Below are 27941 nucleotides of genomic sequence, written 5' to 3' on the forward strand. Positions count from 1 at the left end.
CGTTGTCGCTTCGGTCCCGCCCCTCTGAGAGCCCGAGCTGGTCGGTTTTGGGGCTGTGCTCTCCTCAGGACTGTTGTCCTTACTACCATGCCTCTGTATGAAGGCCTGGGGAGCGGCGGGGAGAAAACGGCAGTCGTGATAGACCTAGGAGAGGCTTTTACCAAGTGAGTGGCGGCGGCGCTGGCTGCGGTCGTCCCCGGGGTAGGGCGGGTGGTCGAGGCTCGGCCCGAGTCCTCCCAGGCTCGCAGGGCAGGTCGCCGGGTCTCCACTTTTCCCTCCCGCACCTCCGCGAGGGACGACGGCCCGTGTTACTTATTTTCAACATGGGGGATGCGAATCCCGAGGATGCGGTTCTGACTCTTAGGCCCAGGAAGGTTCGGGAGAATTGTCTTCCCGCTGGTGTCTTGCATGCAGGGGATGACAGCGATGGCTTAGACCCTTATCCCGGTCTTGTTTGCTTGGGAAGGTAGCAGCCGAACTGTAACGTAGACATTTATTGAATGGAGCGGCTGTTGGTACTGGAAATTCAAGTACAAGACAGAGTCATCGCTCCCTAAGAGTAGGGAGTCAAGTTAGAGAGACTGCACACATAAACAAAGAGGTGAAACCCTGTAGGTAAGACTCGAGATCGTTTGTTGCACCGTCCCCCTCACCGCCCTCCCGACTCCAAAGTCTTAGATTAGGAAATTTGACCTGTATAAAGGTAATTTGTAAACACTAGAGTGTTAAGTTTTCAATCTTTTGGATAGCGCAGATCCCTTTGACGACAGAAAGGAAACCACAGACCTACAAACCTTAAAATATTTGCATACGGTTTCAGAGCTTGTCCACCATCACAGTGGTCCTTGGACTTCAGGTTGAGAGCCCTTGTACTAGGTTCAAGAGAGGAAAGTAACAGCCAGAATTGCCTCATACAGATATTTGAAATAGAAACATCTGAAAATCTTCATATATATCTGAACATTGCCAAATCTATAGCAGGTGTTTAATAATTGTTGAGTAAGTGGTCAGAACTGCCTATTTAAGAATTAGACCTCAGGTGTTCCAGAACTGGATTAAACAGTTATTGGTCCATGACATTCTTAGTGTTCTATGCAAGATCTTTATTTATGTTTTCTTATTTTTTTTTAAAAAAAACTTAACATTTATTATTGAGAGAGAGAGACAGAGCATGAGCATGGGAGGGGTAGAGAGAGGGGGAGACAGAATCTGAAGCAGGCTCCAGGCTCTGAGCTGTCAGCACAGAGCCCCACGCGGGACTCGAACCCACGAAAGGGGAGATCATGACTTGAGCCAAAGTCAGACGCTCAACCGACTGAGCCACCCAGGCATCCCTATGTTTTCTTATTTTAAAGGTTTTAACAGCATAATAAATACCTTGAGGCTGACACCCACAGGTAATTACTCTGGCTATGAAGAAATGAGAAGCCGAAAGCTACTATACAGGAAGGTGATAATTGACAAAGACAACAGGAGGGTGATAAGGTGAATTTTTGAAGTAAAAGAAAGGAATTGAAATCAACCAGTGGGTTGTTGCATTCTGGGGAATTTGAGGAGTACTGGTGTAAGTAAACATGATGTGACTAGTAGAAGACAGAAAGAACTTTTTGGGGATAGAGCAGTACTGAAAACTAGATGGGACAAGAAGAGATAATGTTAAAACTAAACGTACATGGTAATAATTTTTAGCAGCATTTTTGAAAAAGCTTTGTTATACTAACATTGAAACATACATGGAAATACCTAAGAACTCAGGAGAATCTTTTTTTTAATTAAAAAAAATTTTTTTTTTAATTTTAAGATGAAATAGGGGCACCTGGGTGGCACAGTCGGTTAAGAATCCAAATTCAGCTCAGGTCATGATCTCACAGTTCATGGGTTTGAGCCCCACATCCAGCTTGTGCTGACAGCTCAGAGCCTGGAGTCTGCTTTGGATTCTTTATCTCCCAATCTCTCTCTGCCCTACCCTGCTTGCGTTTTGTCTCTCAAAAATAAGTAGAAATAAATAAATGATAAGAGAATGAAATATACAGTTTTAAAATAACAGTGAAGATTATAATAATACGGGCAGAAGCTTATTGTATGAGTTCATGATGTGTGCGCAGTGTGATTATGTCAGATATGCATAGTGTAAAAAAAGTAGACCAGAGGCGCCTGGGTGGCTCTGTTAGTTTAGCATTCAACTTCAGCTCAGGTCATGATCTCGCAGTTTGTGTGTTCAAGCCCTGCGTCGGACTCTGTGCTGACAGCTCAGAGTCTGGAGCCTGCTTCAGATTCTGTCTCCCTCTCTCTGCCCCTCCCTGCCCCTCACTTTCTCTTTCTCTCTCTCAAAAATAAACAAACATTAAAAACATTAAAAAAAAAATAGACCAAAAGCAAACACATCAGTATGGAATCTAATAATATTAGAATGATGGAATTATGAGTAACTCATAATTATAACCCTGGATTTCTACTATATTATGTGATTTCATTCACACATTATGTGATTTCATTCACACATAATGTGGTAGAAATCCAGGGCTATAAAGATATGCCGCCTGAAACTAAGGTAAAATTTATTTTTTTAAAAAAGTTTGTTTATTTATTTTGAGAGAGAGCAGGGGAAGGGCAGAGAGAGGGAGAATCCCAAGGAGGCTCCATGCGGTGAGCATGAACTATGAAATCATGATCTGAGCTGAAATCACGAGTTAGATGTTTAACTGACTGAACCACCTAGACACCCTAGGTAAAATTTAAAACTAAAAAAAAGTACATACTGATCTGAAAATCTGAAATAGTATGTATACTGGTTTACAGTATCACTAATTTGAAACATATTTTTACCTGTAATACACAGTAATGGATTGGATGGTATTAATTTCTTCTCAGTTTCTTTGTCCCTATGAATTCATCAGAGATGTTTCCATATGTTTTTTGTGACCACTGCTTTGAAACAAAGGCAGAAAAACTTGCTTCTGTAACAAACACACAGAAAGAATGTTACAATAAGTTGAATGTTTCAATTTTCTATTTATTTGCAGGTGTGGATTTGCTGGAGAAACTGGTCCAAGATGCATAATTCCTAGTGTGGTAAAAAAAGCTGGCTTGCCTAAGGTATTTTTTTTTCAACAATTTAGCAAAACAAATGCTATATTGTAAAATATTTTTAATGTTTTTATTTTCTATTTATTTTTATTTCTGAGAGAGAGACAGACAGACAGACAGCATGAGCAGGGAAGGGTCAGAGAGAGAGGGAGACACAAAATCAGAAACAGGCTCCAGGCTCTGAGCTAGCTGTCAGCACAGAGCCTGACGTGGGGCTCAAACCCACAAACCATGAGATCATGACCTGAGATGAAGTCAGATGCTTAACCAACTGAGCCACCCAGGCGCCCCTGTAAAATATTTTTTAAAAATGCTTATTGGGGCGCCTGGGTGGCTCAGTCGATTAAGTATCTGACTTTGGCTCAGGTCATGATCTCATGGGTCATGAGTTCAAGCCCCACATCGGGCTCTGTGCTGACAGCCTGGAGCCTGCTTCAGATTCTGTGTCTCCCTTTCTCTTTGCTCCTCCCCTGATCGCACTCTGTCTCTCTCTTTCTTTCTCTCAAAAATAAGCAAACATTAACATTTTTTAAAAAATTAAAAAATGTTTATTATTTTGAGAGAGAGAGTCAGAGAACCCGCACACCTGAGCAGGGAGGGACAGAGAGAGAGAGGAAGGGTGAGAATCCCAGAATCCCAAGTAGGTTTTGCCCTGTAAGCGCAGAGCCCAATGTGGGACATGATCTCACAAACCATGATGAGATCATGACCTGAGTTGAAATCAAGAGTCGGATGCTTACCCAAACCGACTGAGTCACCCATGTGCCCCTGTAAACTATTTTTTAATGTGACTTCAAGTAAGATTGAGTAGAACAGGGGCGCCTGGGTGGCTTAGTTGGTTAAGCGTCTGACTTTCGCTTAGGTCATGATCTCATGGTTCGTAGGTTCGAGCCCCGTGTCGGGCTCAGTGCTGACTGCCAGCTCGGAGCCTGGAGCCTGTTTCAGATTCCGTATCTCCCTCTCTCTGACCTTCCCCTGCTCACACTGTCTCTCTCTCTCTCTCTCTCTCTCTCTCTCCCTCTCTCTCCTAGAAATAAATTAAAAAATATTAAAAAAAAAAAGATTGAGTAGAACAGTGCTAAATATATAACTTATGACTGTATTCCAAGAAAAATTTTTTGAATCTTTATTTCATTTTAAAAGTTTCCTTCCAAAGCTAATTTGACAGATTAGGAATTATAGAACAAGAGGAAGAATAATTTTGCCTGCCATAGAATACACCCATTAAAGTCAAATACAGATGCTCCTGCCCTAACTTAATATTTGCATTCCTGAAAAACTTCCCTTTGATCACAAATGGGAAAAACAGGGCTGAGGCAGACCATATAAAACCCATGTAACTTTGCAAAATAATAATTGATCTCTCAAGAAAAAATTGGAACAGCTTTGACTTGCAACTGAGAGTGGCTGGAGGCTCTCTCAGAGATATTAAAAATAAAATGAAATGATGGCTTGAAAATGTTGGTCAGTGGGTGTTCAGAAAGTGCATATGGAAGGGAGTTGTAAGCCTATGGGGCTGTTATTAAGGTGGAATCAAGAGGAAATGCAGCCCAATAAAGAGTCATGAAAGGGTCTGCTTGGGAAAGGGAGCTCCGGTACAGAAAATCATTTAAGCTTTGGAAAAATAGATCTGAAAGGATGCCTGCCTGTGTGGTTACTGAGGCGACAACTCTCTTGATAAAACTTAATAACTGTTATCATAATTCTAGCTCCTCTTGCCTAACATGAACTAGTAGCAATCATAATACAAATTGCATGTTATGCAGACATTATTCCCTTATTCAACAATGGGATATGATCATATTTGGTTTTATAAAAGCACATATTGTAGCAGAATAGGTTAGTACATTAATTTGTATTTGGTATTGAGATGCATCATTAAGATCAATATGAAATACATTGATTCAGAAGGCTTTTTAATTATGCTTGATTAGGGAATCAATTTATTGATCGCAAAATTTTCTGCAAATCCTTGGATAAGCATTAATATAATAGATACTTGTGGTGTGGTATTCAAAATGTCATGGAATGAACAGACACTTCTCCAAAGAGGACATCCAGATGGCCAACAGACACATGAAACGATGCTCAGCATCCCTCCTCATCAGGGAAATACAAATCAAAACCACACTGAGATACCACCTCACGCCAGTCAGAGTGGCTAAAATGAGCAAATCAGAGAACTCTAGATGCTGGCGAGGATGTGGAGAAACGGGCACCCTCCTACACTGTTGGTGGGAATGTAAACTGGTACAGCCCCTCTGGAAAACAGTGTGGAGGTTCCTCAGGAAACTAACAATAGAACTCCCCTATGACCCAGCAATAGCACTGCTAGGAATTTACCCAAGGGATACAGAAATGCTGATGCATAGGAGCACATGTACCCCAATGTTCATAGCAGCACTCTCCACAATAGCTAAAACATGGAAAGAGCCTAAGTGTCCATCAACAGATGAATGGATCAAGAAGATGTGGTTTATCTATACCATGGAATACTACATGGCAATGAGAAACAATGAAATCTGGCCATGTGTAGCAACGTGGATGGACCTTGAGGGTGTTATGCTGAGCGAAATAAGTCAGGCAGAGAAGGACAAATATCATATGTTTGCACGTATAGGAGGATTAGGAGGAACTTGACGGAGGACCAAGGGGGAGAAGAAGGGCGGAAATGGTGGGGGAAAGGGAGAGAGGCAAACCATGAGAGACTCTTGATTGCTGACAAAAACTGAGGACGGATGGATGTGGGGGGGAGGGGGGGATGGGCATGGAGGAGGACACTTGTGGGGATGAGCACTGAGTGTTATGTGGAAACTAATTTGACAATAAACTATTTGTAAAAAAAAAAAAAGTCATGGAAGTTCCTTTCTATTCACTTTTTATGTTGTTTTGCTTTATAATAATTGATTTTAATGTGATACTTGATAAGTTACTAGATAGATTCCTGACTGGACTGAGAACTTTAACATTCTCATTGACACTTTTCTTACTGCTCTCAGCTTTTTTTTTTTTTTTAATGTTTATTTATGAGAGAGAGAGAGAACACAAGTGGGGAAGGGGCAGAGAGAGGGGGAACAGAGGATCTAAAGCAGTGAGTCTGATGTGGGGCTCAAACTTGCAAATCGTGAAATCATGACCCAAGCCGAAGTCTGACACTCAACCGAGCCACCCAGGCACCCCAGTGCTTTCAGCTTTTATCTTCATCAAAAGACAAATCTCTGTGAAGATTAATCTCTAATGAGCCATACACGGTTTCGAACCTTTTTTAAGCTACATAAAATCATGAAATTAGCTGGGCTAATGGTCTTGTCATTAAAAGAGTAAATAGAGGTCTGCCAGTGATACATCAGTGTACTTAACAGCTTCCTGAGGATCTTAATTGAAGCCATTGTTATGTATTGGTGTTGACTCAGCACTCACGGTTTGGGAGTGTTTGTACTGTTTTAGTGCTAATATTGGTTCTCATGCTTACCACACATATTTGTGAGCATGTACTTTGTGCCTGGTACTGTGTTAATTAAGGGAGGATGTATCATAGACCAGAAACAGTTCTTGGCCCTTAGACTGGGTGGTCTAATGGGAAGGTAGACATTTTACAAGTAATTAAGTGGGGTGATGTTAAAAAACGGGAAAGTGTCAGTGCTTTGAGAGCAACTTGCAGGGACTGGACCAAGTCTGGAGTGTCTGAGGAAACTTTTGATACTTTTTAATCAGTGCTGATTTCTGTCAGTCCTGGCAAAATGGTAAGTCCATACAGAGGACAAATGCAAGTGAGCATAGCTCTTTGCTTGTGAACGCATACTTTTATCCCTGCACACCAAAAGTTCTGCCTTCTTAGATGGGCCAGTTCTTAAAGATTCCTAATTTAAGTGATTAATTTATATTTAATGTTTGCATTTATTCTCAATATAATACTTTTGATTTATTATAGGAAAATGCATTAGAATAAATAAGCATATTTTAATTTGAGATTATTTGGTTATTATAAGTTAATAAATGATTTTAATTTTTTGTAGCCTATCAAAGTTGTTCAGTATAACATCAATACAGAAGAATTGTATTCCTACCTAAAGGAATTCATCCACATACTGTATTTCAGGTAAGATGTAGTTGTATTTTTTTCCCCCAGCTTTTGTGATTAGATTTTCCTAATGCCAGTCATAGTGATATTTGGTTGTGTTACATCTGGTGCAAAAAAGAGTTGGCTTCCATTACCATTTTTACTTGTTTATTTTCAAGCTTTTCCAATATATATTTGAAGACTAGATAATTGGCAAGCGTAAGGAGATACTGAAAACAAATGTTCATTTATAAAAGAGGTTGAATAATTAAATTATTATATATCCATATAGTGAAACACTTTATAGACATTAAAAAAGATTTCTGTATTTATATGTAGTAATACAAAAGGTGTCTTAGCTATGTTGATATTTGAAAAAAGCAAGTCGCAAAACAACATCTATGGAATAAATACTTCTGTTAAAATACATGCAAACACATAGACAATAAATGAATGTATACAAACTGTTCTAAGTGGTGGTTTCTGGGTAGTGGAAGTATAAAGTATTTCTACTTTCCAAATTAAAAACTTCTATTTTATTTGGAGTTTTATGAGCATATATTACTTTTGTAACCTAAAAAAAGAAAAAAAATCTTTTTAGCGGTTCAAGTGTGTATTCAGACTAGGCTGTAACTTTTGTTTTCTGGGATGATTGCGTTAATAGATATAAAGATCCTGACACAGTGCACAGCATGTATTAAGAGATCAGGAATGTTATCTTTGCTAGGTAATAAAATGAAGATGTCTTTCTGTTCTTAACAAACTTCCATCATGTGCCAAAATAAATACAAAATTTTAATTACTTTTATAAATAAAAACTGTTACCTTCCAGGCATCTATTGGTGAATCCTAGAGACCGCCGAGTTGTGGTTATCGAGTCGGTATTATGCCCGTCCCACTTCAGAGAGACCCTCACTCGTGTTCTTTTCAAGTATTTTGAGGTACCTAATATTCATGTTGTTTCTTTTTAATTTTTTAAATGTTTATTTTGAGAGAGTGTGTGTGCAGGGGAGGGGCAGAGAGAGAGGGAGACACAGAATCCGAAGCAGGCTCCGTGCCCTGAGCTGTCAACACAGAGCCCAACACAGGGCTTGAACCCACAAACTGTGATATCATGACCTGAGCCAAAGTTGGATGCTTAACTGACTGAGCCACTCAGGCACCCCTGTTGTTTTTTGTATGTACTAAAGCTTAAACTGAAAGATCCTCATTTAATTTCCTACATTGTATATACTACACAATCCATTTGAGAAACGTCTCCCTTACAGTAAGTGTGCAGTGCTAGGAATGACTCTCAATCTTGACATGTGATAATATTACTTACAGCTTTCATTTTATAGAAGTCAAGATTATTTAAAAACCAAAATTATGGTTAAAGATGATTACATTTCATAGTAGGCCAGAATCCTTGTTACTCAGTTTTTTGAAAATTTTACCTTAGACTTTTAGGCTTTTCAACAAGGGAAACTAGAAGATAGTAGAAAAACATGTATAATGTGTGAGAAATTTGGGGTGCCTGAGTAGCTCAGTAAGTTGAACATCGGACTCTTGATTTTGGCTCAAATCACAATTCCAGGGTCGTGGGATTGAGTCCAGTGTTGGGCTCTGTACTGAGCACAGAGCCTGCTTAAGATTCTGTCTTTGCCACTCTCCCCTGCTTGCACTCTCTCTCTCTAAAAATTAAAAGAAAAAAAGAAATTAAGCATGTAAATTATGTAAAATAATACATATGTAAAATACATATGTAAAATATGTATTTTTCATATATTCTAGTGAGCTCAAAATATATCAAAAATCGCAATCCTTTATCAGTAAAGGACAGTTCATATTTCTAAGTTATAGCTTAGTAAGACAGGCAGAGAGAAACAGGTTATGTATCTTCCTGTGCTTACTGATGTCATAAACTTAGGGATTTGGTTTGCCATATAGAAAACAAAGCAGGAAGCAGCATCAGCAATTAAATAAATAAAACAGATGAGTCTCTATATTTATATTTAGAGCTTTAGGTGTGTTTGTGTTGGTATCCTTATCTTGTATGTGGCTGGAAACCTGCTGTATCTACTTAGATAAGAGAAATACAGCCATTTTTTTTTTTTTTTAGCATTTGGTTATGAGGACTTTCATATTTTGATTGAACATTTACCTAATATTTGAAGTATCACCAGATCTGGCAAATTCTCACTGAAAAATGTCACACAGAGCAAAGAATTTTTCTAGATCTTCAATTTAATTTTAACTGCTATATTATGTTTTAGAAATAGAGTTCAGGGGCGTCTGGGTGGTTCAGTCAGTTAAGTGTCCAACTCTTGATTTCAGCTCAGGTCATGGTCTCATGGTTCATGAACTTGATCCCTGTGGCAGGCTCTGTACTGACAGAAAGAGAGAGAGTGAAATTTTTTAGAAAATAAATAAAAATAGAATTCATATTACAAACTTTGTGAATAAAGATAATCAGCAATTTTTTTCTTGGGGTGCCTGGGTGGCTCAGCCAGTTAAGTGTCCGACTTCGGCTCAAATCATGATCTCACTGCTTGGGAGTTTGAACCCCATGTCAGGCTCTGTGCTGACAGCTCAGATGGAGCCTGGAGCTTGCTTCAGATTCTGTCTCCATCTCTCTGCACCTCCTCATGCCCTGTCTCTCTGTATCTCTCCCTCTCTCAAATATAAAATTAAACATAAAAATAAGTTAAATTAAAAAAATTAAAAAGAATCTTTTTCTTGATTTTTCGTTTTGATAGCAGAGGCATCTCTTTATTTTTTAAATTTAGCATCTTCCTTCATATTTATGTTTCTATACGTCTTCTTTATCCCTTTGATTTTTCCCTCCAAAAGAGAGGGAGCAAGAATCAATAAAAATGCTTCATAATTGTCTTTTGGAATAAAAACAACTTAGAGGATTTAAGGAGTGTTTTTATTATTAAGGTATAGTTTGATGATTGTGTAAATTCAGACAAATCAACAAACTAGCCATAAAATGGTTGAAGAGCTATCATTAATATATTATTACTGTGAATTTTTTCAGGTATATTTGAAATATAAGAGAAACACCTTTAACTCCTAATACTTGAGGTTTTGTTGTTGTAATTGTTATTCTGGGTTTGCCCTTTCCCAGGTTCCATCTGTCCTGCTTGCCCCAAGTCATCTAATGGCTCTTCTGACACTTGGAATAAACTCAGCCATGGTCCTGGATTGTGGATATCGGGAGAGCCTGGTGTTACCTGTATCTTTTTCGTCAAGCAGCTTATTTCACAGCTTTTACTTTACTTTAACATAATTGGGCTTCTTACGAGTGGTGTTTTGGGTTACCATATACAAATACGAATTCCCACATGGAAAAATGTCACAGGATTGTGATGAGACTTAAATTTTATCGAAATTACCATTATGACTTGGTCCCAGTATATACTCCAGAGATCAGACCTCTTGAATATCATGTTCAGTTTTTAAGAGGAACATCAGCTAATTAGGATGTGTCATGGGACTTCACTATCTTAGTCAAGTTCTAAGAAAAGATCATACAAAGAGTAATTTGAGAAACTGAAATGAGAAAGTTAAATCAAGAAAAAACATGAAATCTGCCTTCAGATAGCTGAAGGACTTACTGTGAGGAAATGAGTACGTTTTCTTCTGTTTCTATTTCTAGAAACTATTACAGAGGCAGTAGCACATAGGGTTTATGATTTTGGGTTTGGAATCAAATTCGTAAGTGGTAAATCTTAGCTGTGCTTCTTACTAGTTATATGATGTTAGTCAGGTAATCTCTTTGGGCCTTAGCTCTCTTCTCTATGAGATGAGAATTAAAATATTTCCACCTTACGGAGGGGTACTGTGTGACTTGAATGGGATAATGTATGTGAAGTATTTAGCATATGATCTGGCATGTAATCACTTGCTCCTCAAATGCTCTAGTTTTTGTATCAGTCACCATTGGGAGGAACTTCTTAGTAATTCAGGCTGTCCCAGAATGGAACCAGAGACTGAATACACTGGTGCATTCCTTGTCATTAGAAGCATGTAAGCAGAGTATAGGCAAAGGTTGTTAGAAATGTCACAGTGCGCATGGCTCCATTGAAATGGAGGTTGAAGTACATAAATCCATGATTCTCGGGCAGTTTTGAGATCATATGTATTTATTAGAAGAAATACTTGTGGGCGTGAAATCAAGAATCAGTAGCTCCTAAAGAACTAAATTAAGTAGTATCTTTCTATTTATCTTTTTTTAATTAAAAAAATTTTTTTAAGTTTATTTATTTTGAGAGAGAGAGAATATGCACAAGACGGGGAGAGGGAGAGAGGGAATCCTAGGCAGGCTCCACACTGTCAGTGCAGAATCCATTGTGGGGCGCGGCGCTCAAACACATCAACTATGAGATCATGACCTGAGCTGAAACCAAGAGTCAGTTGCTTAACTAACTAAGCCGCCAAGGCACCTTGGTAAGAGCTTTTTAAATATAAGGTATTTTGTGTTTAAATCTTGTAACAACCCTGCAACGTAAGTATTTTACTTATTACATAAATGAGAAGATGCAAAGTTGGGATAGATAGTTGACTGCAGGTCATATAAGCATATCGCTAAGATATATAACCCATGTTTATTTCCAAAGCCAGTGCTCTTACCAATATACTCTTTTCTTTTTTGTAAATATTATACTTACAGACATGAGCAAAAACAATATGGAAAATAAGGTAGCAAATCTTCAGTACAGTATTGTCCATTCTACTCTCAGCTCTAATAGGAATACAATGTGAGACATATATGTAATTTAAAACTTTTCTAATAGCGGGGCACCTGGGTGGCTTAGTCGGTTAAGTGTCCGACTTTCACTTAGGTCATGATCTCGTGGTTCGTGGGTTCGAGCCCCGCGTCGGGCTCTGTGCTGACTGCCAGCTCAGAGCCTGGAGCCTGTTTCAGAGTCTGTGTCTCCCTCTCTCTCTGACCCTCCCCTGCTCGTTCTGTCTCTCTCTCTCCTCCTAGAAATAAATAAAAATATTTAAAAATAAAATAAAATAAAACTTTTCTAATAGCTACATTTTTAAAAGTGCAAGCGAAAGATGAAGTTACTGTATTTTATTTAACCCAATATATTCAAAATATTAGTTCCACATAAACTAAAAATTCTAATGAGACATTTTATAGGGCTTTTTGTATGTGTGTGTTAAGTCTTCTAAATTTGGTATTGAGTGTGTTCTTACAGCACATCTCATTCATACTGGCCGCATTTCAAGTCCTCCGTAGCCACATGTGGCCAGGCCAGTACTTACTATATTGAACACCTCAGTTGTAACTAATGAATTCTGTGAGAGTGTGTGTGTGTGTGTTTGTGTTTATGTGTTTAACCTTTGTCTTTGGAGAAAAATATGAAAAAAGACTGATTTTTTTGTAGATCTTTTAAAAATATTGAGAACCTATTACCAAACCTGACTTAATATGCAGAAGGTAAGGAAAATACCAAGGAAACCACGTCTGATCTCCTAAAATGGTTACATCCTTGACTACCCTATAGATATATGAAGGGATCCCAGTACTGAATTGTTGGGGAGCACTCCCTCTAGGAGGAAAAGCTCTTCACAAGTAAGTTTTTTGGGATTTAGCACATTTGCTTCACCTGTACCACAGTATTTTGGCAGTGATCAATAGAAAGTAGATGGACATTTAATGTTATTCATTCCCTTCTCTCTTAGCCTTTAATGGATTTACCTTTTAAGGATAAAACCACTTTTGTGTAAAGCATTATAACTACTGTGATGTAGTAAAAGTATTAAATAAGAGAAGATATCAAGTACAATATTTTAATTCCAGTAACTTTTTTTTTTTTTAACCTTCAGAGAGTTGGAAAGTCAACTCCTGGAACAATGTACTGTTGACACAGGTGCTGCTAAAGAACAGAGCCTTCCCTCCGTGATGGGTAAAACCATTTTCAACTATTTAAGACTGGTTTACATTCCCTTTTCATTCTTTAACTCCTATTTTTTTTTAACCCCATTGTATAGTTACTCTCTTTTCCCTCACATCACTCTGATGACATTGCTCCAATTATAAGGTTATTCTTAACCTCTTAATCACCAAGTCCAATAATTTAATTTTAGTCATACTTTCTAGAACTTGGGGCATTGTGGATTATCATACACTCGTTTTTTGGTGGGGGGGGAGAGGGGCAGAGAGACAAGTTGGGGGCGGAGAGAGAAAGAGAGAGAGAGAGAAACAGAAACCCAAGCAGGCTTCATGCCGCCGGCACAGAGTTGACATGGGGCTCGAACTCATGAACCGCAAGATCATGACCGAAGCCAAAACCGAGTCAGCCTCCCAACCACCTGAGCCACCCAGGTGCTCCTGTCATATACTCTTGTTATTATTACTTCCCTTGGTGTTCAGGACTCTCTTCCTTTAGATGTTCTGTTATTTCTCCAGGTGTTCCTTGGTTTCCCCTATTTTTGTTTTCTCTACTGGTATTTCCCTAGGGATCTGTTTTCTTATTCCTTTTTTTTCCCCTACTGGTTTTTAGCAGTGATTTCATCTATTTCCATTAACTTCAGCTACATCAATATGCTGTTGATTCTCAAATGTATCATTGGGCCTGACCTTTCTAACTTTCCAACTGATTATTAGATGTAAACTAGGCATGTTTAGGTACCTAGCATTTAAGACCTTCCAAAGGTGAACAAATTATCTCTTCTTCCAAATTCATTTCAACCAATTGTTATCAGATAAAGATGACATCTTCCTTATCTCCCATTTTAGAAAACTGGGAGTTAAAAATCCTTTCAGTTCTCCCTCAGAAATCTCTTTTTAATCTCCTGTCTTTTTCTCTATCATATATATCACTGAACATCTGAAAACAGATTGTAAAGTAGACCCTCGTTGTTCCTTGCGTGGTTTATTTCAGGAGACAATTCTCTGAACCGATTTGGTCTATTTTATACTGTTACCAGGAGTAACTTCCACAGTACAAATCTGATTACACTGCTCTTTGGCTTGAGGGTTTCTGTCGACTCCATGGCTTAAAATCCAAATTATTTATTTGATACACACGTTTCTTCCGAGGCTGACTTTCTGCCTTGTAGCCCTGACTATTCAACTTAACCCTGTGTAGCTTATTTCAGCTACAGTAAATTTCATAGTTTTCTAGGCACCACTGGTTCTTCCATGAACCTGAGCCTTCATACCTGGATGTTGTTTGCCTCGTTGGGTTTTTCGATCTCTCTACATGACTCAGCTGGAGTGTCATTTTATTGTGAAGCCTTTCGCATTTCTCCCAAGCAGAATAAATTTCTCCCCTTTCTGTTAAGCTCTCACCAGTATGTATTATAGCATATATGACACATCCTCATTTATCTGTTAATTCACCAATTTCCTTCAGTAGACTTTGGGGATCTGTCTTACTTGTTTTTCAGTCTGCAGCATTTATTATACTACCTGGGCACCAAATAAATGTTGAAAAGAGACAGGTTTTTAGGACATTTATCCTTGCTTATATTGTTTTCCTGTTTTTCTTTTGGTAGTTAAGATAATAATAGCATTCTTCTATATATTTTTCTTTATTTTATTTAGAGAGAATGTGCAAGCAGGGGAGAGGGGCAGAGGAAGAGAATCATTTAAAAATTTTTTTTTTAAATGTTGATTTATTTTAGAGAGAGAGACAGACAGAATCCGAAGTAGGCTCCAGACTTGTCAGCACAGAGCCTGACATGGAGCTCAAACTCACAGACCATGAAAATCATGACCTAAGCTGAAGTTGGATGCCTAACTGACTGAGCCACCCAGGTGCCCCACCCCCCCTTTTTTAATGTTTATTTTATTTTTGAGATAGAGAGACAGAATGTAGGCAGGGGAAAGGCAGAGAGAGAGAGAGAGAAAGAGAGAGAGACAGAATCTGAAATAGGCTCCAGGCTGTCAGCACAGAGCCTGGCATAGGGTTTGAACTCATGAACCGTGAGATCATGACCTCAGCTGAATTCAGATGCTTAACGCACTGAGCCACCAAGGTGCTGCAGAGAGAGAGAATCTTAAGCATGGGCTCAATCCCAGGACCCTGGGATCATGACCTGAGCCAGACAAGTTCATCACATCAAGAGTCAGACACTCAACTGACTGAGCCACCCAGGCACCCCTAACTTATTATTCCAGAAAAATTTTGTTACTCTTTCAGTATATCATGAAGACAGTTAATTTATAAAATGTGTACAAAGATAATGAGTTTAATGTAGCATTCCAAGGTATTTTTAATAAAGATCTTTAAAACTGATGATAACATTTCCTTACAATTCTGAACTGTACATTTTTGGATACCCTTTCTTTAACCAACCATCGTGTTCTGTGATTCTAATCTTTCCCTGACATATTTTCCCAAATCTCAGTCTGTGATATCTTTGCAGTCCTAATTGAGAAATTAAATCATAACCACTGTTTGCTGAAGGACACGTGTAGGAGGATCAGAAATGCAAATATATTTAAAATATCTCTTGTCAAGGCCCTTAGCAAAGAATAAAGGCAAATCTTAGGTATACTTGGGTATCCTTATATAACTTTGAATAAGTTTTTTCATTTAGTTTTTGGAACCTAGTTCAAAAAGAATAAATATATTAAAGTAACTTACAAAGACTAACCCAAGTACATTCATTCGCAAAGTATACACTTAAAAGCAAATTCTCTAAAAATATTATGCTTCTTATTCTCCTAAATTAACTGAAATTTAAATGTGATTTTTCATAGCAGAGACGATGAATGCCTCTTGTTTCTATTCCTTATTCAAGAAGTTTAAATGGTTATTATTCACGAAGATTAGGAACCCCTTCCTAAAGTAGCATCTACCTCCAACTAAAATAAGGGTTTTATTTTTAAGCGTGGTTTATGTTTGTTGTTTTTTGTTTGTTTTTTTTTTTGCCTAAAGAAAACTGTTTCTCATATTACAGAATTTCTTTGTTACATGTTGGAATTCATTTGAATATTCCTAAAGAGAATATAACATTAATCAAATGTTAGTTTTTAGCACTTATTCTTGTATTATAGGTTCTTATAATCTAATTAGATTTCTCTCATCTCTTTACAGCCAAATTAAAATTTTTTTGGAAATCTGTATCCTTTTGTGAGGTACATTTCAACACATAAGGATAGGAGTCTTAAAAGTTTTTGATCACATACTGACCCTATCAGTAAAAAGCTTTTGAGCATATACCTTCAATACATATATATTTTGTTAATAAGTTGTATGTATACTATTATTACTATATTATGAAACACACAAAAGTAAGAATTTGGAAGATAATGATAAATAATAATCTAACATCATGCTTAACTAATGCTGGAAGTTTTTTGCTCCTCAAAAGAGCAGTGTGATAAAATACTTTTATTAAGGGTTATGGCTTGACATTTTGAACATGTGGCTCTCAAGTTTAATTTATATTAATACTTAGTTTTAGTGGCTGTCATCACTTAAAGATATAGCTAATGAGATATGTAAGTTCAGATGGAAGAAGTGCATGATTACCCTTATTAAATCATGGTTCCACTTTCAGCTATAAATTTCTGTCTTCCTTGATATAAATAATCTGTTCTTATAAGTCAGAATATTTTTACATAATTAATGAGTTAAGTCTGAGTTTAGAAAATTAAAAAAATTTTTAATGTTTTTTATTTATTTCAGAGAGAGAGAGACAGCATGAACAGGAGAGGGTCAGAGAGAGAGGGAGACACAGAATCCGAAACAGGCTCCAGGCTCTGAGCTAGCTGTCCGCACAGAGCCCGATGTGGGGCTCGAACCCACGAACCGCGAGATCATGACCTGAGCCGAAGTTGGATGCTCAACCGACTAAACCACCCACGCTCCCCTAGAAAATTTTTAATATAGGTTAAAAAATTTTGTTTCTGATTCTTACTTGGAGAACTAGATTTTTAGCAACAAAATCACATAACAATGGTAACATATCCAAACATTCATCATCCAGAGGCTCCCCAAATTGTATAGATTTCTTTGAATAGGTACGCTCTTGCTCACTTTTTTAAATGTCACCTTTACCTTGAAGAAAAAAGTTGAGAGTCTGTGTCTGTCCTTTCTAAAAACACGTATCAGGTTAGCATATTACTGACATTCATTATCACAGAAAGGATAAGCAAACTCAAAACCTCACTTTTTGTACAATAAAAATTAATAACTCGTGTTTCTTAGTATTTTACCACAAGATACCCAACAGATCTTTTTATAGTAGAAAGGATTTTTGTTGTCAATTTTTGTCTAGTGCCAATTATTCTACTATATTATTAGATCTTCTGTTTATCAAATTTTTGAGTGTGTGATATACAGTAGGACTTGGTGCACATCTGGCTTCAACTTCTGTCTTTTGGCTTGGCTTTGCAAAGTGATGAAGTTTCTATTTGGCTTTTAGAAAGCGACAGTACTTAGATTTTTAAAAATTTTGCTGAAATGGAAAGCAGAAACAGTGCAATTTAACAGACTGGTTTTGCTTATTATTAAACTTCTCTAAATAAAATTTCTGTTTTAGGTTCAATTCCAGAAGGTGTCCTAGAGGACATTAAAGGTAAACTAAGTTTCCATTTTTGTCCCTTTTATCCATAAGTATTAGTTTAGAGGGCATGTGTTTCTAAATATTTAGACATACAAAATATATCCAATTTGTAATGTAATATCCTGAAAATATTTAATATACAGGATAGACTATGGAATAATGTAAATAAAGTTTTGATTTTTCTTTAGATTTATGGAAGCTTTTGGGATTATTTATGATGTCTTATTGAAGACTTCAATTATAGAGTATATAGTAATATTAGGGAATTAATAGTTTGCACAGTGTGAATTAATAGATATATTGCTTAAGAAAGCCACTGATTTTATGTTGTATAGAATTTTTTTTACTCTAGTTTTTAAATAAAGATAGACAAGGTTAATCATTTTACTGACTTTAGAGGTTGGTCCCTGTGTTTGGTTCACTTTATTTTTTAAATTTTATGTTTTAATGTTAATTTTATTTTTAAGAAAGAGAGACAGAGACAGAGATGGTTAAGGACAGAGAGAGAGGGAGACCTAGAATCCGAAGCAGGCTCCAGGCTCTGAGCTGTCAGCACAGAGTCCAACTCGGAGCTTGAACCCACAAACTATGAGATCATGACCTGAGCTGAAATTGGATGCTTAACCAGCTGAGCCACCCAGGCACCTTGGATTCACTTTAAAAAGATATATTACTTCTTTGCTACAGTGCATTTTTATGATAATGTTTAAATTGACTTTTCTGGTATTTTGATTCACTGAAAGGAAAAGCATTCCAAATATAATTTAATATTCTTCAGTACTGAGAATGTTATGTAAAATTAATAAGAGAGAATCAGACAATAATGAATTTTAGAATTAAATGAGATAATCTGGTGTGGTTGGGGCCCTGAAATATTAAGTGATGTGGTCAGTGTCATACTGTAGGTAGGGTTAGAGATGGGGCTGAAAAATGAATCTTGTTCTGTATTATATTATTTACTTATGTAGTATAATTACCTAAAATTTCTTCAGTTGTAAAACCTGAGTTTTACACTATATATGTACTTATCTTGCTTTGATATTTATGAGAACTTGAATAAAATAGATAATACACAAGTAGCTTGAGCACCTAGCTTACTGTCTAGCATGCTAGTATGTTGTAGATTCTCAGTATATTTTAAACTAATGAAAGAAAAGACTCTTATATGATACATACATTTTAACTAAAATGTTTTGCAAGTGATTAACCAAGTCATTAGGTTTTTCACATTCAACATTAACTTTGTTTCTACTTAAACTTTGTTATTCCTTACCTATTTCTGAAAATAATTTGAAGCAGTTTATTATAAAAGGTACTTTGCAACTGATATAATCTTTGAAAGAATAAATGTTCCAAGTACAAAAAAAAAGAAAAAGGTGATATAGTAGAAGGAAAATGGTAGTATGCTAGAGGGAGAAAGTAATATGCAGATAAGAGCAGAAGTTAGCCTTGTGTGCTGACCAAGATTTCTATTTTAATTTTATTTTTTATTTTTTTAGAGAGAGAGAGTGCATGCAAACGGGGAGAGTGGCAGAGGAAGAGAGAGAGAATCTTAAGCAGGTTCCACACTGAGCATGCAGCCGGACACAGGGTTTGATCCATGACCCTGGGATCATGACCTGAGCTGAAATCAAGAGTTGGACCCTCAACCAACTGAGCTATTCAGGCAACCCTGGCCAACCAAGATTTTTAAAAAGAATCAGATAGATACATAAGATTAAGTATAGCAGTGGTTCAGAGGAACATGCTACTCAGAACAGCTACATTTTCATAATGCTAAATTTTATTATCGTACTCTTTATGCAGGGTATATAAAAAATATATACTTTTCGGGGCGCCAGGGTGGCTCAGTTGCTTAAGCGTCCAACTTTGGCTCTGGTCATGGTCTCGCAGTTTGTGGGTTTGAGCCCCGTGTCGGGCTCTGTGCTGAAAGCTAGCTCAGAGCCTGGAACCTGCTTCAGATTCTGTGTCTGACCCTCTGCTCATGCTGTCTCTCTCAGAAATTAAAAAAAAGTTAAAATGTGGTTTTATGAGAGATGAACACACAACATGTCTTATTCCTCCATGAATGAAAACTTTTTTTTATTTGTGAATAAATTGTCATAACCAAACTAAAGGCAGAGATAGTTGGTAAAATCTGAAGGAATGGGTGACCAGTATGTCCACTTAAATAGAATTATTTTAACTGGGATATAGATCGATTCAATCACAAACCATAACAAAGTCTCCTTTTCTTTCTTACAAGTGCGCACTTGCTTTGTAAGTGATCTGAAACGTGGATTAAAAATCCAAGCGGCAAAATTTAATATTGATGGGAATACTGAGGTAAGTTAAAAATAAACATATATTCTTTTTTCCACAGGTTATTACGTATGTATTTATGCTTATGATATTTATATTTCAGCGTCCCTCACCACCCCCAAATGTTGACTACCCATTAGATGGAGAGAAGATTTTACATATTCTTGGATCAATCAGGTAGACCTTAATTTTTATGAACAAAATAATGAACTAGAATGAATATTTGGCTTTTAAAAATATATAAGCCTTTAATATTGCAGATTTAACTATTTTATGTGTTTTTCAGTAGGCCTCCTTGTTCATGATTAATTATATTATGCAACTTTTTAATTTAAAAAATTTTTTAAGAATTTTCTTTCCTGTTCTTAGTAATTCAGAATTAATGGAACTATTCTTCAAGATAGAGAATAAAGTACAACACTTTAAAACAGGGTTCAGCAAACCTTTTTTGTAAAAAACCAAATGGTAAAGAGTTAGGTTTTATGAGGTCTCTGTTGCAAGCACTCAATTCTACAGTTGGGAGTGCAGAATCAGCCATAAACAATACATAAATGAATGAGCATGGCTGTGTTCCAGTAAGACTTTATTAACAAAGACAAGTGGGCTGGATTTGGCTTACAGGTCATAGTTTGCTGGCTCCTGATTTAAAACGGCATGTTAGAAAGAAAGCTTTCTTGGCGAGGATGTGGAGAAACGGGCACCCTCTTACACTGTTGGTGGGAATGTAAACTGGTACAGCCCCTCTGGAAAACAGTGTGGAGGTTCCTCAAAAAACTAACAATAGAACTCCCCTATGACCCCGCAATAGCACTGCTAGGAATTTACCCAAGGGATACAGAAATGCTGAGGCATAGGAGCACATGTACCCCAATGTTCATAGCAGCACTCTCAACAATAGCCAAAACATGGAAAGAGCCTAAGTGTCCATTAGCGGACGAATTGATCAAGAAGATGTGGTTTATCTATACCATGGAATACTACATGGCAATGAGAAACAATGAAATCTGGCCATGTGTAGTAACATGGATGGACCTTGAGGGTGTTATGCTGAGCGAAATAAGTCAGGCAGAGAAGGACAAATATCATATGTTTGCACGTATAGGAGGATTAGGAGGAACTTAACAGAGGACCAAGGGGGAGAAGAAGGGGGGAAATGGTGGGGGAAAGGGAGAGAGGCAAACCATGAGAGACTCTTGAATGCTGACAAAAACTGAGGACTGATGGATGTAGGGGGGAGGGGGGATGGGCATAGAGGAGGGCACTCGTGGGGATGAGCACTGGGTGTTATGTGGAAACTAATTTGACAATAAACTATTTGAAAAAAAAAAAAAGCATTCTTCCAAATATGCCATATCTTAAGGACCAGTTACTAATTTACTTTTTCATTTTCTTTAGATTATTATATCCAATGATGCTTTATAAGCTACAGACTTACATAATTCTGTTGATGACAATAGCATTTTTTTATATGCAAGCTTCATAAAATTTCTATTTACAGAGGCACATGGGTGACTCGGTTGAGCATCTGACTCCTGATATCAGCTCAAGTCCTGATCCCAGGGTCATGGGATCAAGCCCCACACCGGGCTCTGCACTGAGTGTGGAGCTTGCTTGGGATTCTTTCTCTCTCCCTCTGCCCCTCTCCCCTGGTCACACATGCACTTTCTCTAAAATAACAGTAAAAATAAATAAAATAGTTTGCAGTTCTTATAAAAAAAGAATCAAAAATAAAATTTGTTTTTATAAAGGTTTCATTTGTAAAATATCAGATCAGAAGATGCCACAGAAAAGACTTTTGTAGGTACTGAAGATCCTGTTGGATTCTGAGAAAGGATGAACAGGAATATACAGATGTTACAGATGGTATGGTAGGAGAGCAACAGAGTGAGAATGTAATACTTTTTGGTAGTACCTTTTACCATTTTACCTCTTATTTAGGTTATATTCATTAAATTACTATTTTAAATTTTCTCCAGGTTGTATAGTAGAGCCCAAAATACGAGAAGAAAATAAATGTTGAAGGAAATTAATATGGAGCTTTTTGGTTACATAATAGCTTTTTGGTTATTTGGGAATAAAAAGCCACTGTGTCTCACATGTCAAACCCAATAGATTTACAATTTTTACTAATATGTTTTTCCTACTAAAAACCTAGTTCTATTGAAACCTAATTAGACACAGTTCAGACCAGTAGTTCGTAAATCAGAAGGTCATTTGAATTTTTAAGTGCAGTGAGAACTTAAAATTATTTGTGTATCAGTCTTGGTACAGAATTCTTACTGATATTTTCCTTTAAACTTTTATAGTTGTATTACCTATATTAAGAAGATTTTAAAAATTGTCTTTTCAAAGCATTCAACATAGTTCACATAGGAAAACAACTTATATTCTACCCCTCGTATTTTGGTGGTTATGTAATAATTGTAAAATTATGTAATTTCAATAGCAAATCTATTGACAATAAAAGACTTGCAATAAGAAAACTGTTGCTTTGTAAGCATTCAACTCAACTGGTAGCAGTGGAATTATGCAGGCATAACAGCAAGTGGCTGACTACCTGTGAGTGTTTAGCATAGTGCTGGCCTCAGTGTACTTAGTGATGAAATGGGGAATTAGTGGGTAGGTGGAGTCTCATGAAGAGAATTTCATGTTCGAAGAAGATTCAAGAAAGCTTCAGAGTGGTATGCATAGTCTGATCTAAATCTTATTTATAAGAAATACTGTTTATATGTGCATATGTGTAGACAGTTTTGCATTGCATTGCTTCGGATTTAGTTTGGCCACCAGTTACACAAACCTGACAGTAGTGGCTTCACCAGTATAGGAGTTTGTCTCTCTCTTTTGAAGTTTGTTTGTTTTTAAGAGAGGGAGAGAAGGAAAGAGGGAGAATGCGAGCTGGGCAGAGGCAGAACGAGAGAGGGAGAGAATCCAAAGCAGGCTCCATGCTATCAGCACAGAGCTCCACACAGGATTTGAACTCAGCGAACTGTGAGATCATGACTTGAGCTGAAATCAGTATTCAGTGCTTAACTGACTGAGCCACCCAGGCACCCCTGACTCTCTCTTTTAAAAGAAGCTCGGAGGCAGATAGTCCAGGAATGGTACGACAACTCCCATTAGGGACCCAAGCATCCTTCCATCCTCATCCTTTTGGGGATAGCCCTGTCCTTAGATACCAGGGTATTCGATGGAGTTAAAGCTACTATATCCATATTTAAGGTAAGCACCCCAGCAAGGGAAAGAAAAAAGTGCTCCCTCTCCTTTTTAAGGACACGTTCTTTCAGAAGTTCCACATACTGCTTCTGCCTTCCTCTCCTTGTCTGTTCCTTAGCTGCACATCTGGCTACAGGGAGGCAGGGAAATACGGTGTTTCAACTGGAGAGGGGCATTATATCCAGCTTAAAAATGGAGCTCTCTCCTTTTTTCAAACTACAGGATTTACAGGATATCTCAAAGACAATACAGGAAAGCCTCAGGGACTCTTCATGTAGCTTCTCCCCGTGGTTACACCTTCCTTAGCTGTAGTGCAATAGCAAAACCAGGACATTGGCACCAGTGGAATGTGTATATATAGTTCGTATGATTTTATCACATACAGATTTCTGTAAATCACGCCGCAATTAAGATATAGAACTATTCCATCACCACAAAGACCTTCCTTCTGCTACTCCAAAATGGGCTCTTTTGAGAACAAAGAGGAGAATGGAGAATGGATATTTTATTAGGCAACTAGCAGCTTTGCCACACGTTATTTTTAGAAATAAAGAAATGCTTGGGGAGGGGATTGTTTTTAAATCTTTTGTATCACTACAGATCTTTTTTTTTAATATTTGTATTTTTGAGAGAGAGAGAGCATGTGTGAGCAGGGGAGGGACACAGAATGAGGGGAACAGAGGTTCTGAAGCAGGCTCTGTGCTGACAGCAGAGACCCTGATGCAGGGCTCAGACTCCTGAATGATGCGATTATGATCTGAGCTGAAGTTGGACACTTAACTGACTGAGCCACCCGGGCACCCCCAGATCTGTTTCTTGAATCTTAACCAGCTTTTATAGAATCACTTCTTTTCTATTATTAGGCTTAAGGAAGTATAACTGGACAAATGTATGTTAATCTGTACATAATAATAATTGTAGCTAATATATAAGGGGTGCTTCCTATGTACCATGCACTGTTCTATCAACTCACTGAATCCTCACCTCAACACCTATGAGGCAGGTGCTAGTCTCCTCATTTACAAAAGCAAACACCTGTGTTTTAATTTTTTTTTTTTAAATATTTTTATTTCTAGGAGAGAGAGACAGCGTGAACAGGGGAGGGTCAGAGAGAGAGAGAGAGACACAGACTGTGAAACAGGCTCCAGGCTCTGAGCTGGCAGTCAGCACAGAGCCCGGCGCAGGGCCCGAACCCACAAACCGCGAGATCATGACCTAAGCGAAAGTTGGATGCTTAACCGACTAAGCCACCCAGGCACCCCAATTTTTTTTTTTTAATGTTTATTTTTGAGAGGGAGAAACAGAGTGCAAGTGGGGGCGGGGCGGGGGTGGAAATCTGAAGCAGGCTCAGGCTCTGAGCTGTTAACGCAGAGCCCGATGCCGGGGCTCGAGCCTATGAAATGTGACATTATGACCTGAGCTGAAGTGAGACGCTCAACCAACTGAGGTGTCCCCAAACACCTTGTATTTTAGTAATTATTCTATGTTAACCTAGTATTGGTACTTAAAAAATAGAACTGATGATATATTCTGTATCATATGATGCCAACAAGGCACTCTCTGTTTTTAATCTCCCTAGAGATTCGGTTGTGGAAATTCTTTTTGAACAAGATAATGAAGAAAAATCAGTTGCCACCTTAATACTGGATTCTCTTATACAGGTATTTTGATTTTGCAAAATGTTTCCATTTATAACTACAGCCCTTTAGAGAAACAGATTTTTTAAGTAATCTCCACACCCAACAGCTTGAATTGACACTTTCAAGATCAAAAGTCACATGCTGTACAGACTGAGCCAGCCAGGTACCCCAAGAACATTTTTAAATGTTCTCTTCTGTGTTTTTATTTTAGCTATTGGTTACAAGTTTAGCTTTTCTGTTAAATTTTACAGTTTCAGAGTTTGACCTTGGCAGTGAAATAGGGTTCTTAACATTTCAAAAGGGATAAGTGCTATCATGTATTTTTTCCCTAGCAATAGTATCAGAATTTTATTTTGTACATAGTACAGCTTGTAGTTTCTTTAAGTGTAGGTTTGTGTAGTATTGAATTTTAAATTCCATAGGGTATATGGTAATGTCTCCTTTGTTTAATGACTGGAGTCACAGAACTCCATGTGAAATACCATTGATTTAGAAGATACTGTCTAACTCTGCTCAGAGATTCTTATGAAAACCGTAGCATCGGTGAAAGACTTTAACATTTTAATTTTTAGAACTGATGTGAAAACATAGTTTTTCTAAGAGTGTTATCTTCCCACTTGACAACTGGCTTTGGATATAATACTGTGAAGTTACCACCTTAGAAAAATTAAGTTTGCCCATACTTTCCTTACTAAAAAAAGAAATGAAGTTCTTTTATTTCTTCTCTTATTCTTTGCTCCTCAGTTATTCTACCTTGAAAATGAGAACACTCACATGTAACTACCATGCGCCCTGTGGAATTTTAAATTCTAAGCTGTTGGATTTTAAAGTCTTTAAAGTTCTGCATAAGTGCACGGCAATGTTATCATGGTTATATTTGCTGCACGAAAAGCTCTCTTGTTAAAGACACCTTGCTGTGCCTTTTTTCTGTGGTAATAGCACTGATCACGTATTTAATTTGTAATACATAATCTGTATGTTTTCTTGAATCCAGTCAAGCATTATTTGTACAGTTAAGGATAAATTCTTTTTTTTCTCTTTCTCTTTCTCTTTACTAACAGTGCCCAATAGACACCAGAAAGCAGCTCGCAGAGAATCTGGTAGTCATAGGTGGCACATCGATGTTGCCAGGATTCCTCCACAGACTGCTTGCAGAAATAAGGTATCTGGTAGAAAAACCAAAATATAAAAAAGCGCTTGGCACCAAGACATTCCGAATTCATACTCCACCTGCAAAAGCTAATTGTGTGGCCTGGTTGGGAGGTGAGAATTTTGTTTTTATGATATAAATGGTTATATAGTAAATGGTTCCTGAATGGTATTATTAATGGATAAAATAGGTGATTCAGTGTTAAAAATCACTGACTTAACAAACTAAGAACTATTAAATAATTTTCTTTGAACATTGACTTTTCCTTGAAGTGTTAATTTTCAGAATTATATACCTATTTCTCTTGGCATTTGCACTTTAATTTTTTAAGTAAACTTCATCCAATTAAAGTCATTTCTCATAATAGTGATAGTTGCGCCTTAATTCCAATGATGCTGCCATTGCTCAAGACATTTGTTTTAGCTCCTTCTAAAGCTACCTTGTGAGCCGTATATGAGAATTGATCTCTTTATTTTATAATTACACTTTATTTTGTGACTAAGTTCATTGAATCATAGTTTATAGGAAATGATAGTTTCATTGAAATAAGGAAATAGCCTATAGATAGAGAGTATATACATATGTACTTTGAAGAGAAAAACAAGCATGGATGTGTATACTTGTATAATTCTGCTACGTGATTAGCTGCTAATTTGCAGCTAATAGATATCTTGAGCATTAGAATAAGTATTGAGATTTTAAATGAGTGTTGCATTTCTTGTAAAGTAGAATTTGGTCAAAATGTAATTTTGATTTAGGACAAATAGATTTAGTCACTGCATTATTTTTTTAAAGGCTCCCTTGTGGGTCTTTATGAAGTCTTTAGCATAGACTTGAGTGGCATTATCATGATGATTATTGCGTTTTACAGTGCTATTTTATTTATTAACACACAACCTTGGGATTGTGGCAAAGAAAAGTTAAAGTATTATTTATTGTATTTACATAGAACTGAAATTACTTTCAACCCCACTCTACCCTCACCTGCCTTTAGACACAGTAATGCTTGTTAGCATGCTCACTGTAATCTGCTGTAGGCCATTTAAGTCACTTTCGACACAGGAATTGTGGCTTACCCTGTTATTCAAAATATAGGATCCAAAACAGCTGCAATTGATTTGAGGAATGAATATGCATTGCTGAATTTCACCATTTCTCTGTTGTCATATAATGAAGTGACAGTATGTGTACATACATTTTTTTTTTTAAACCACACAGGAGCTATTTTTGGAGCACTGCAAGACATACTTGGAAGCCGTTCAGTCTCAAAGGAATATTATAATCAGACAGGCCGTATACCTGATTGGTGTTCTCTTAACAACCCACCTTTGGAAATGATGTTTGATGTTGGAAAAGCTCAGCCACCTCTGATGAAGAGAGCATTTTCCACTGAGAAATAAAAGTTTGATTAAAATTCAGCTTTGCTTCAGATCAAGTATCTACTCAATTATAAGCAAATTGTGAAGTATATAGGATACTGTTAGAGATGACTTTATGGAAGTGAAAACATTTCTGTAATTACCTTTTGCATTAAGATTCTTTTGACTTTTGTTTTTCTTGTGTAATGGTAAAATGGTCGCTGATGCTTATGAAATTCGTTGTATTTATATCAATAAAATATAGTAAAACAGCTTAATTTTGGAAGTTTGTTACATAGTTTAGTTTCAAAAAGAATATAACATTTTCCCTCCATTTTCCGCCCGCAATTCTCATAATCTGACCTGAGCATTGGAGAATCCATTAGTTTCATTATTTTCGGCAATTATTTCAAGTATAAATAATGTTACCGTTACCAGGTATTTAAAATGTTAACATGGGTCTGTTTCATCAGATTCTTTTGTTTTGGTATTTATGTGTCCATGTTATAATGCTGCTTTTCCAGGAATACGTTTGACTCTTTGGACTGAGAATGTTTAGTAACATAGTTAAAACATTTGTTAAGCAAAGTGTGCAAATGTTCACTTTCTAA

The 27941-nt window shown here is 37.1% G+C and overlaps 1 protein-coding gene across 1 annotated transcript; it reads left to right on the forward strand.

The window, feature by feature from the left end:
- On the forward strand, positions 1 to 27608 carry ACTR10 (actin related protein 10). The gene is made up of 13 exons (XM_077768571.1): positions 1 to 164; positions 3024 to 3096; positions 7104 to 7186; positions 7980 to 8088; positions 10260 to 10367; positions 12652 to 12719; positions 12974 to 13053; positions 17645 to 17680; positions 19914 to 19993; positions 20073 to 20146; positions 24762 to 24843; positions 25884 to 26085; positions 27191 to 27608. The coding sequence occupies exons 1-13, from the start codon at positions 88 to 90 to the stop codon at positions 27370 to 27372; spliced, it is 1254 nt and encodes a 417-aa protein (XP_077624697.1). The 5' UTR covers positions 1 to 87; the 3' UTR covers positions 27373 to 27608.
- Positions 27609 to 27941: the final 333 nt, after the last annotated feature.

This window comes from Crocuta crocuta, unplaced genomic scaffold (genome assembly GCF_008692635.1).
Source record: "Crocuta crocuta isolate KB4526 unplaced genomic scaffold, BGI_CrCroc_1.0 scaffold10, whole genome shotgun sequence".
NCBI classification, from domain to species: Eukaryota; Metazoa; Chordata; class Mammalia; order Carnivora; family Hyaenidae; genus Crocuta; species Crocuta crocuta.

Coding starts and splice junctions, on each gene's coding strand:
- ACTR10 (XM_077768571.1), top strand. CDS start 88: ATGCCTCTGTATGAAGGCCTGGGGAGCGGCGGGGAGAAAACGGCAGTC. Junction 3,097..7,103: donor AAAAAGCTGGCTTGCCTAAG/GTATTTTTTTTT, acceptor AATTTTTTGTAG/CCTATCAAAGTTGTTCAGTA. Junction 13,054..17,644: donor GAGCCTTCCCTCCGTGATGG/GTAAAACCATTT, acceptor TTTCTGTTTTAG/GTTCAATTCCAGAAGGTGTC.